Raw genomic sequence first — 12458 nt, 5'->3', positions numbered from 1 at the left:
ACTAAGGCCCTAGAGAGCAGAGCAATTTATTCCTTCGGCAAATTTCCTTGGGAAGGTTGCTAAAGCTTCCATCCCACGGGGCCAACTTTCTGGCCTCATGGTCCTCTCTCTCTCCAGAGCAAACAGCCCTCACCTGCTCTCTTCCGTCTCTTACGACTAGACCTGAGGAGACCGGCTCGGTACACCCCTCCTCCTTCTCATGATAAAGGTAAGAAGAAGTCTGTTTCTGTCTCCTTCTAGATTTACAACATACCAGGTACCCACTGACACCAGGCTAGAAAAGCAAGTAATGGCTCTACAAGTAGAGACTCCAAGATTTTAGAGCTCATTCAGCCCACGGCTTATCGTGTTCCTCTAAATTCACTTGGAAGGCCTATTCTTCTGATTAAAATGGTAATAACTAATCTTAGCCTAAAAAATATTGAAGGGATGGCTAATGTAAGTTTGGAGAAGGTTTAAGGAATTAATAAAAGTCCTTTTCTTGTAAGGTACTTCATTTAATCCTCTGCTATGAAGCAGGTATTATTAATATCCTTTTAACAGATCCGAAGAAAGGAGAGAAGAATTAACATTTATTATGCAACTTAATAGGTTTCACACATCAAACCAAGGGTTCTAAATACTTTATGCCATTTAATTCCATCACAACTCCATTAGGTGAGTATTATTATTTATGCTTTTGGAACATGAGGAGACAGACATTAATGTGAGTTGATCTGCCCCAGTGACATCGCTATTAATAATAGCTTGAGATTCTGCCTGGGGTATGGTATCACCAAATCTGCTAACCCCCTTGTTTTGCACAATGCTAACTCCACAATTTGAGAGCCACTGCCGTCTGGACTCTTGTATTTCCAGAATGCACATGGGCAAGGTTTCTCAGACACTCTTGCCACATGGGGCTGGCCTGGCTGGAGAGGTAAGAAGGAAGATGTAGATAGGATGTGGGCTGTGACTTGCAGCCACCGAGATAGGTGTGGATTCATGAACAGATGCCAGCCTGGGCAGATTTCTGGGCACGATGCTGGAGTGCTGTCTCTACTCTTGCCTCTGTCCCATGCCACATGTTTAGTAACAACTTGGAAAAACAAGTTGATGACATGTGGTTACAATAAGTTTCACTCTCTTTGAACATTAAATCTACTTTTTCATCTGTCCGGAATATGGACCCCATTACTCTGCCTGTCGTTCTTCTCCTGATTAATTCTATTTTTCAGATTTAAGCTTGAATATTACTCCTCTAGGAAGCCTTTCCGAATCCCCTAATCACAAACTAGGTCAGAGACACATGTTGTTTAATCTTATGACACACTTCTTTACAGCATTGAATCAGACTTTTATGTACATAAATTTTTATGGCATACATATAAAATATATTTAATATATTTATATTATATTATATTATTATATATTATATTAATTATATTATATAACATATAATTATAGTTATATAATATAATTATAATATAATATAATTACATTAATTAATATCTATTAAATACATAATATATTTAATATAAATATAAGTATAAACATGATGAACATGTTTTGCTTCTCTGAAAATGAAAAAATAATGTTTAGGGTTTTAGCATCCAGGGAGCTACCTCAGTCCATGTCTGAGGAGACTATTAAAACAATGAAACACAAACAACTGGATGAATCTAATTTTGGTTAGTCTGAAGCAATAGACTGTCAATGGACAGATACTGATACCCAGATCTCTTTATACTTGACCATCCTTGTGATCTGTCCCATGCAGTATACTTCTAAGTAAGTTATTTAAAATTATAACATTTCCAGGGAGCCTGGGTGGCTCCATTGGTTGAGCATCTGACTCTTGATTTCGGCTCAGGTCATGATCCCAGGGTCATGGGATTGAGCCCTGTGTCAGGCTCCAGGCTGAGTGTGAAGACTGCTTAAGATTCTCTCTCTCTCTCTCTCTCTCTCTCTCTCTCTCTCTCCCTCTGCCCCTCCTCCGCTCATGCTTTCTCTCTCTCAAACACAAAACAGAACGCAACAACAACAAAAATGAAAGCATTTCCAGAGCTGAAACTGAGACGTAACAAAACTATGTCGTTCAAGGAATACCAAAAGGAAAATGGGAGAAAATTTAGGGCTGCATGATAAAAGCTCTTAGTTCCATAAGTGTTTCATGAAACAATGGCCCCATGCCATAGAACAGAATGGAATGTAGAGGTTACTGAGGCAGGTTTCAGCCATTACAAGAAAAGAATTTTAGGGAATTATGCTATCCAACAACAAAGCAACCAAGTTAAGAAGTAATGACATTCCCCTGGCTTTGAAGCGGACCCGATGTTCAGGTGTTGTATGGAAAATTCAAGCATCTGACAGAGGACTGAACTAGGTAATTTCTGAGGTCCTCTCCAGCACTAAGAATTAATGACCTATAGATAACTCTTTTATAAATATTTTATTATAGATCTTGGACAGCACTATTAAAATGACAGAAGTATGGCTATCATAAAATTCTCTAAAGTCATCATTATCACACAGATTCCAAAGCCCTCTATCAAATATAAGTGGGAAACTAGCCCTAGATGTGTTTGTTATAGCCTTCTACTTGTTATGTTCCCTAGTGACAGGGTATTTTCCACAGTGCAGCCCTAATGTTGGTTACCAAGTTGTTTTCCGTGCGGGCTCTTAAATGGATGATTTGATCATGAAATCACCTTAAAAGTGAAAGAGAAAGTTAAAACAAAAGTATAAATGACATACTTTTCATAGTATATTTATCCGTACAACACGTATTTATCAAGTGCCTATAATTTGTACATTAGGCTTGGTGATATGGGAGATGAAAATGTAAATAAGGGCAGATGTCTGCCCTTGAACTTGTGGATAATAATGATGGTTATCTGTTATTGAGCTGCTCTTGTGATGAACTATGCATTGTGGTAGATACTTTACATAATGAACTCTTTTAATCCAAACAAAAACCCTCAGAACTAAGTATAATTATTATCCCCATTGTCAAGTAAAGAAACTAAGACTCAGAGAAATTATATATCGCCCAGCATCACAGAGCCAGGACGTGAGATTTTTCAAACCACATCATTTAATTCAAAACTGATTTCACACAGATGCACTGCCCCTACTCCTCATATTTTAATAAAATATTGAATAGGACAGGTAATATTAGAAATCATTCAGAGCATGACCGAAGTTCAGAAGAAGAAAAGAGAATTGATAGGAACTGGACACTACTCATCAGCTGTTGGAAAAACAACAGAGTCATTCGTGCCCCAGGTGCTCTGAACATCTGTGACAGTCTAGTCACATTTCTCCCTATGCTTGTGACACAGAGCTGGGTCTATGTGGACAATTTGTACTAGTGTGGTGCTTCTGGCTTACGATTTTTCTTCAAAGCTCATCATAAATAATTAATGTCAAAAATGGGAAGGTTGAGGAGCACCTGGGTGGCTTAGTCTGTTGAGCATCCGACTCTTGATTTCGACTCAGGTCAAGATCTCACGGTTCGTGGAATGGAGCCCCATATTGGTCTTCGTGCTGATGGCGCGGAGTCTGCTTGGGAGGAGCCCTATGATAAATTTCCATTTCCTTCAATTCCTGCACTTCTCTTGATTGGGTATGAATTGAGAAACCAGGAGCGGGAGGCTCATCCCTGACCCTGTCCATCTCAGACCTGTGTGAGCTCTCCATGAGCATTGTTTACTTTCTTCAATTTCCATCTTATGATTGGATTTTCAGTGTTACATCCATATATTCCCGAGTCAATCCCTCAGGAGGCACTGGGTGTAAATAAATATGTGAATGAATGAGTGAATGAATGAATAGCTTCCCACCCTCATCTTAATGACTGACCCCTGCTTTCAAGAATTCCTTGACACTTTCTTATGAATTTACTGAGAGAATTAATTTGCATTCCCCTTCTCCTAAAAATTGTTGAGAATGCCACAAACTTCCTCTGCCTCTTTTTCTTAAAAAAAAAAAAATCTTATACAATTCAGGCCAACTCTTGGCACTTAGAAATTAAGTTATAGAGCTGTAGATATTTATGTGAAAAGACTTGGTAAAAGAAGAGGGAAAGAGAGAATTAGTCTCAATTCGAAGTTTCTAACATCAGACCTGATCAAATTAGAACATGGCTCAGAGTGTGAACTAAATATATCATTGGTCTTATTTTCCCTCCTGCTTTGTAACTCTCAGCAGAGATCCTCTCTCTTAGCTCAATGACCTGGGGAAATCACTCACTGTTGATGGAATTTGTGTTCCTGGCCTATCCATCTCCCCCAGAGCTCCGGGTCTTGTTCTTCCTTGGAGTCAGCCTGGTTTATATCTTGATCATCGGTGGGAATGTCTTCATTGTGGTGGCCATCCATACGGAAGCACGCCTGCACACAGCCATGTACTACTTCCTGGGCAGCCTCTCGGGAATAGAACTATGCTACACTGCTGTGGTGGTGCCGCACATCCTGACCAACGTCCTCCAGTCAGAGAAGACCATCACCCTCCTGGGCTGTGCCACTCAGATGATCTTCTTCATTGGGCTTGGTAGTGCTGACTGCTTCCTCTTGGCTGCCATGGCCTATGACCGGTATGTTGCTATTTGCTTCCCCTTGCAGTACCCACTCACTGTGACTTTAACTCTCTGTGTCCATTTGGTCGTGGCCTCTGTGGTCATTGGCTTGTTCCTGTCCATACAGCTGGTGGCCTTCATCTTCTCGCTGCCATTCTGCCGGGCGCGGACTATCGAGCACTTCTTTTGTGATGTGCCACCGGTGATGCGTCTTGTTTGCACCAACAGCCACATCCATGAGCGGGTAGTGCTGGTGGAGGCGACATTGGCCATTGCCATGCCTTTCTTCTTCATCGCCACCTCCTATGCCTTCATTGTGGCTGCTGTGCTCAAGATCCACTCGGCAGCTGGCCGCCACCGGGCCTTCTCCACCTGCTCCTCCCACCTCTCCGTGGTCCTGCTGCAGTATGGCTGTTGTGCCTTCATGTACCTGCGCCCCAGCTCCAGCTACTACCCCAAGCAAGACCAGTTCATTTCACTGGTGTACACATTGGGAACCCCACTGCTCAACCCACTTATCTACACCCTGAGGAACCGTGAAATGAAGGGGACCCTGGGGAGAGTTCTTGCCAGGAATTGCCTCTCCCAGAGCAACTAGGGGAGGGTACAACCTTCAGGCAAGGATTTGGTTCCAGCTCATACCAATCTCCGTGCAACTGGAATTTATCCTAGTTAATAAGTCATCTTTTAAAAATGATATAAATTATCTAATTTATTAAGCTATGTGTGCCAGAGACCTCTAAAATTTGTCTACTATTTTACTCACTAATTCTCTTCTAGAAAGGAAATTAACAAATGTGCATAACAACAGAAAGTGACAAGTATAATACTGCCTCTTGGTTATCGGCTGGAAAGAGAGGGCTCATTCAATAGATTTTAACTGAAAAAATAATAATAATAAAAAGATTACATATTGAAGTAAAGGAACCTATAAGAGTGGCAACACACACCAGTCTAGCAATAGAAAGAAGCCACGATCGCTCCTGGACCTCACAGACATAAGGTGGTACAGTATTATCAGAGACCAGTAAGAGCTACGTTCATTGAGAGAAAACACTTGGTAGAAACTGTACCTTCAGGGCTTTAGGGGGGGAAAGGCAACAACTGACAGGACTCCAGCCATGCAAGGAGAGAGCAGGGAGATAAATAGCCCCGCCTCTCTCTGCTTGCACCCTCCCAACCCACCCCTTGCCCTGTCTCCCATTGGCCAAACCCAACTGGAAGCAAGAGGGCAGTGTAGACTGAATGATTCGGTTCTCAGAAACTAGACTTGTAGAGCACGACAGGGCAGAAAAGGATCCTGAGAGTTAGGGACAAACAGAACAATCAGAAAAGGATTGTTTAGTATATAGTATTTTATGGAGAAATGAAAATATGTTAATGAACCAATTTCCCCTTAATAAAGTATTGGCTAGACAATTATTGTATGAAAGAATATTGTTTATACCCTCTACCTCACAATGCACGTCCTCCAAATAAGCTTTATTTTCTGGGAAAAGTGACAGTAGCTTCCATGCTCATTTGCCTTAGTGAATTCCTGTTTTCCTTCCAGTTATATTCTGATAATACTTTGTTATCTTTTCACCTGTCTGGAGCTTTTAAGAAGACGATTTTTGTGTCTTTTTAAATATTCTCGATATCCCCTAGAATTTTAGGTAGTAATTAACTTCTTAGTAACACGTTCATTTATCAGTGGCATTCTACAGTCAATAATCCCTAATTAGTTACATAATTAAAGAAGTGGTTATCTGAAAGTTTACCGAGAGGCAATGAAGAAGATTTGTGGCACAGCACAGGCCCCGGAGCCACGATACCTGGGTTTGCCTCTTTCTACATGTGTGACAAGGAAAGAATCACTTAAGCCCTCTGTGCTTTGATTTTATTTTTAATCGAATGGAGACTACAATAAACGTAGCTGAAAGAATCATTTAAGGATTAAATGAATTCCGGCAGGTTTTACAATAAGCCCTATAAGCATGATATCAACCATTGTTGTATTATTATTGCTCCTATCATTATCGTCGTTATTTGGGGGCCCCAGAAGGAAAATAAAGGAAGAGAATTGGAGGGGCTATTTTCCCAAGTGATGTTATGAGAGTTTCTTCCAGCATCTTCTCCACACTTCCTTGGGGTGTTCTGCTGACTCATCAAATAGATTCAAGCTTGAGGGGATCAGCAGCAACAATGAAAGGGTAAATTTACCTGAGAGAATTCCTTCTTTTTGATATTCAGCCATTTAAGGTATCTAGAGGTGAAAGAAGTGTGTTTAGTTTATAATATTTGTTAGTAGTAATGAGTGCAATGATTTTAAAGGAAACCTTTCCCATTCTACCTAAACCTACAGAAATGATTAACAGAACATATATGTTTTAGTTGGTGTGGGCTGCTGTAACAAAACACCACAGGCTGAGTGGCTTAAACAGCCAAAATTTATCTCTCAAAGTTCTGGAAGCTGTAAGTCCAAGATCAATCAATGTGTCAGCGTCTAGTGAGGACACCCTTCCTGGTTTCCTGTCTTCTCGTCGTCACCTCATATTGTGGAGAGAGAGAGAATTCTAGTGTCTTTCTCTCTATTTTTAAATGTTCTATTTACTTTTGAGAAAGAGAGACAGAGAGAGGCAGAGTGAGTGGGGGGGAGGGCAGAGAGAGAGGGAGACAGAATCCGAAGCAGTCTCCACCTCTGAGCTGTCAGCACAGAGCCCGACGCGGGGCTCGAACCCGCAAGCTGCGAGATCATGACCAGAGCTGAAGTCGGATGCTTAACCGACTGAGCCACCCACACGCCCCTAAGTAAATAAACTTAAAAAAAAAGAAAGAAGAAAGAAACTTAAAGCTATAAACTTCTTGTGGATATGCTATCAAGTCCTAGTCCTTTTCTGCTTCATGGATGACGATGGTGATGATGATGATGATGATGACGATGATGATGATGACAATGATGATGATAGCTGACCCCTTCATGATCACTTACATGGTTTTATTCATTTATCCTTTCCAAAACTTTAGAAGAGGCATATCATTATTATCCCCAATTCATAGATAAGGAAACGGATGCACAGAAAGGTTAAATTACTATACAAGGTTTTAAAAAAAAATGGTGAGAAGCATAACCAGAGATCAAACCCAGGAAACAGAGCATCTGAGTCCACCCACTTAATCAATATGCTCTATTACTCTTTCCAGAACGAAGTGCCCAATGCCTGGTGAGCCAAACAGCAAGGAGGCTGTTTTACTTTAGACACAGGGTGAAGCAGAAAGCAACAGATGGTGGTATGGTAGGAGATAAGATATGAAAGGAGATAAGAAATTACACAAAGTCAGAATCGTGAAGCAATGTATAGACCATAGTAAGAGCTTCGATTTCGCCCTAAGTAAGGTACAAGGCCACGGGAGAGATTTGAGTGGAGTGGGAGCATTATCAGGCTTACACTTTAAATCACTCTGCTTGTGGAGTAGAAAATACGCTATTTGAGAGAAAACAGGGGACCAGAGTCTTGTTAGGCATCTGTTGTAACAATCTAGGCAAGGAATCACATTTCTGATGTCTTTGGAAGGTAAAGCCAATAGAATTTTGTACAGACGGGATGTGGGGTGTGAGTGAAAGAGGGGAGTCAAGGAAGACTTCAATTTTTTTTTTTTTTGACTTCTAAAAATGTAATGAGATGCCATCTACTAAAACTGAGACTCCTAGGAGAAAGTAAAATTTAGTGAGGAAAATCAAGAATTGTGTTTTGGGTATGTGGCACTTAAAATATATTTTGGATGTTGAAAAGGTTCTATTCAAAGCCTGCTCCCCAGTCAAACTTCCAGACAAAGCTCACAGGCATCTGTACTTGGCCCCAACTCTTTGTTTTTCTGCGTTATGGTGCTCCCAGTCTCAGAAAATAGACCACAACTACAAAACATATTCTTTTCTAGCTGGACCACAACCCACGTCGCAGACGAGCCCCATACGGAGTTCCCCCAAGGAACTGGTCACCTCTTGCTCTACCCGGCCAATAGTGGATCCCTCCACTCACTTTGCCACATGGGCACAGCTGCAACCCTCTTACATCCTTAAAACCCCTTAAAAGGCCTAGCCTAGGGGTGCCTGGGTGGCTCAGTCGGTTGACATCCAACACTTAATTTTGGCTCTGGTCATGATCCAGAGTTGTGGGATCAAGCCCCATGTCAGCCACCACACTGAGCAGGGATTCATTCTTTCTCTCTCTCTCTCTCTCTCTCTCTCTCTCTCTCTCTCTCTCTCTTACCCTCTGCCCCTCTCCCCTGCTCATGCTCTCTCTCTGTCTCTCCAAAATTAAGAAAATTAAAAAAAAACGTTTAGGGGCTCCTGGGTGGCTCAGTCAGTTAAGCATCCGACTTCAGCTCAGGTCATGATCTCACCGCTTGTGAGTTTGAGCCCCACGTCGGGCTCTGTGCTGACAGCTCGGAGCCTGGAGCCTGCTTTAGATTCTCTGTCTCCCTCTCTCTCTGCCCCTCCCCTGCTCACATTCTGTCTCTCTCTCTCTCTCTCTGTCAAAAAATAAATAAACATTAAAAAAATTTTTTAGAAAACGTTTAAAGGCCCAGCCTAACAGAAACTCAGGGTCGACATTCCTCTTGATGTCTGGCCCCTCTCCTCCCTTGCAGAGGGAATAAACTCTCTTCTGCTCATTGCTCTATTCTTGGTGCAGTTCTTCACCACATGCATTGCCAGCCACCCCCTCAGATACCCAGATCAGAAGAAATGCGGTTGTTGCAATCATAAATTCACAATGATGGACATGTGGATGGTACTTCATTAAACCTCCCTGTCCTTATATTCATCCTCCTCATTGTCCTTGGCTGGACTCTCTTTATTGTCCTGACATTCAAATGTTGGTGCTCAGTCCTTGGCCTTCTTTCTGATTTCCCTCCCCTCCTAAAGTAATCTCGCTTGGTACCATGGTTTTTAACGTATTCATGTATTTACATATATTTAAAATTAGTACAATTGCCTGGCATAGAGAAAACATTCAGAAAATATTAGCAGTGTTATGAGCCATTACCCCTGCATCGGAACCACGGACGCTGCAAGGTTCCTGCTGCTAAGCTTTGGACCAGTTTGTCGTTGCAGTTACTGTGGAGTGTGCTTGATTATGTAGTATTGAACTTGCGGCTGATTCTACCAAACTCCAGGAGCTGGGAGTTTATCAAGGAGTGCCCATAAAAAGAAAATAAGTCTATCAAGATCATGTATATTTTATTTATCATAATTGAGTTAATTAGATGCCATCGTTGGCAAATGTAAAGCATGAACTTTTCAAAGTTGATTTCTGTAAAGCTTTTCCTGATGTTTTCAAAATACTCTTGCTGCCCTTTAAAAAAATGTCTTGTGATTCTAAAAACTAAAAACAAAAAAAAATTATTGTGGTAAGAACACAACATGATATTTATCCTCTTAACACATGTGAAGTGTATCATACATCATAATTACCTTCTAAATCATATAAAAATATCCGTGTAAATTAACTGTAGGGGCAATAAGAAAGTTTATAGGATGACTAAAGGAATCAAATGGTCTATATTAGCTATATATTTATCTGAAGTAGTAAAAAATAAAAATTAAAACACCCTAAATGTCCAGTATTAGGGAATAGTTTAATAAATTGTGGAACATCAATACTATTAAGTAGTCACAAAAAGTATAAGTATGAACATGACCTTTAAAAAGAAAAATGTTGGGACGCCTGGGTGGCTTAGTCAGTTCAGTGTCCGACTTCGGCTCAGGTCATGATCTCACAGTTCATGGGTTGGAGCTCCGCCTCCGGCTCTGTGCTGACAGCTCAGGGCCTGGCACCTGCTTCGGAGTCTGTGTCTCCCTCTCTCTGTGCCCCTCCCCCGCTCGCGCTCGGTTTCTTTCTCTCAAAAATAAAAGGAAATGTTACAAAAAATTTCTAAAAAGAGAAACGTTTATAACCTACAGTTATGTGGAAACTATGACAAGGATGTAAAAGATGTTTCTAGGAATGAGGTCATCTGAACAAATAAATGTATCTGTGTGGGACAGAAAGGAAAATGGGTCTGAGTACAGCCCCCATATGCACTTACCAACCCATTCAGTCATAAGAACCAGCACAGATTTACTTGGCCATTGCCACGAATATAAAAGGCAAGCTCTCTTCACTCACATAGATTTTAGATATCTTGGACCTTTATGGAAAAATCTGATTTGCTTATTTTGGCTTCAGGGAAGACCTTTCCACGTGAAGTTGCCTCTGCCCTAACCTTTTTTTTCCCTCCCTGTGGCTGGCACATCATTTCGTAGATCTGTTCATTGCCTCGCAGAAGCCTTCCTGGAACGCAGAACAGCCCTCTGCACCCGTCTTGCCTAGAACATCACTCTCTTCTGCTCTCTTTCCCATTACCCTTATCCCATTCTCCTTCTTCTCTATAGCACCCACCCTTCTGGCATGTTATTAAATGTGAGTATTCTTGGGGCGCCTGGGTGGCTCAGTCTGCTAAGCCTCCGACACCAGCTCAGGTCATGATCTCACGGTTCGTGGGTTTGAGCCTCGTGTCAAGCTCTGTGCTGACAGCTCAGAGCCTGGAGCCTGTTTCAGATTCTGTGTCTCCCACCCTCTCTGCCTCTCCCCTGCTCACTCTCTGTTTCTCTCTAAAATAAATAAACATTAAGAAAAATTTAGCGTGCGTATTTTTTTTAATGTTTATTTATTTTTGAGAGAGAGACAGAGCATCAGCAGGGGAGGGCAGAGAGAGAGGGAGACACAGAATCCAAAGCAGGCTCCATCCAGGCTCTGAGCTGCCAGCACAGAGCCCGACACGGAGCTGGAACCCACCAACCATGAGATCGTGACCTGAGCCGAAGCCGGACGCTCAACCAACTGAGCCACCTGGGTGCCCCAAATGTGCGTATTCTTATTTATTGCTTGTGATCTGTTTTCCCCTCTCCAAGAACACAATCTCTGTGAGGACAAAATAGTTGTCTATTTTGTACACTGAAGTATCCCGAGAGTTGGAAGAAGGGCCTACCTCAGAGCAGGAGTTCAATAAATATTTGTTACATATTGACTAAAAATGTATTGTTTTTTTTCAGAATTCCACATCATTTATGTAATTTTTTTTCAATATATGAAGTTTATTGTCAAATTGGTTTCCATACAACACCCAGTGCTCATCCCAAAAGGTGCCCTCCTCAGTACCCATCACCCACCCTCCCCTCCCTCCCACCCCCCATCAACCCTCAGTTTGTTCTCAGTTTTTAAGAGTCTCTTATGCTTTTGCTTTCTCCCACTCTAACCTTTTTTTTTCCTTCCCCTCCCCCATGGGTTTCTGTTAAGTTTCTCAGGATCCACATAAGAGTGAAACCATATGGTATCTGTCTTTCTCTGTATGGCTTATTTCACTTAGCATCACACTCTCCAGTTCCATCCACGTTGCTACAAAGGGCCATATTTCGTTCTTTCTCATTGCCACGTAGTACTCCATTGTGTATATAAACCACAATTTCTTTATCCATTCATCAGTTTATGGACATTTCAGCTCTTTCCATAATTTGGCTATTGTTGAGAGTGCTGCTATAAACATTGGGGTACAAGTGCCCCTATGCATCAATACTCCTGTATCCCTTGAGTAAATTCCTAGCAGTGCTATTGCTGGGTCATAGGGTAGGTCTATTTTTAATTTTTTGAGGAACCTCCACACTGTTTTCCAGAGTGGCTGCACCAGTTTGCATTCCCACCAACAGTGCAAGAGGGTTCCCGTTTCTCCACATCCTCTCCAGCATCTATAGTCTCCTGATTTGTTCATTTTGGCCACTCTGACTGGCGTGAGGTGATATCTGAGTGTGGTTTTGATAATGGACATCAGACAAGGAGGCCCAACGTGGCTAAAAATAAATGGCAGGAATGATGAGAAGGTA

General features: G+C 41.7%; 1 protein-coding gene across 1 annotated transcript; it reads left to right on the top strand.

Annotated features, from left to right (window-relative positions):
• The first annotated feature begins 4211 nt into the window (after window positions 1–4211).
• Window positions 4212–5156, top strand: LOC102964853 (olfactory receptor 10W1). Its single transcript, XM_007092639.2, has one exon. The coding sequence runs from the start codon at window positions 4212–4214 to the stop codon at window positions 5154–5156; it is 945 nt and encodes a 314-aa protein (XP_007092701.2).
• Window positions 5157–12458: the final 7302 nt, after the last annotated feature.

This window comes from Panthera tigris, chromosome D1 (genome assembly GCF_018350195.1).
Source record: "Panthera tigris isolate Pti1 chromosome D1, P.tigris_Pti1_mat1.1, whole genome shotgun sequence".
Lineage (NCBI taxonomy): Eukaryota > Metazoa > Chordata > Mammalia > Carnivora > Felidae > Panthera > Panthera tigris.
This window is presented reverse-complemented; position numbering and strand designations above follow the sequence as displayed.

Bases quoted from the DNA above. Each gene is read 5' to 3' on its own strand.
- LOC102964853 (XM_007092639.2), top strand. From the start codon at position 4,212: ATGACCTGGGGAAATCACTCACTGTTGATGGAATTTGTGTTCCTGGCC.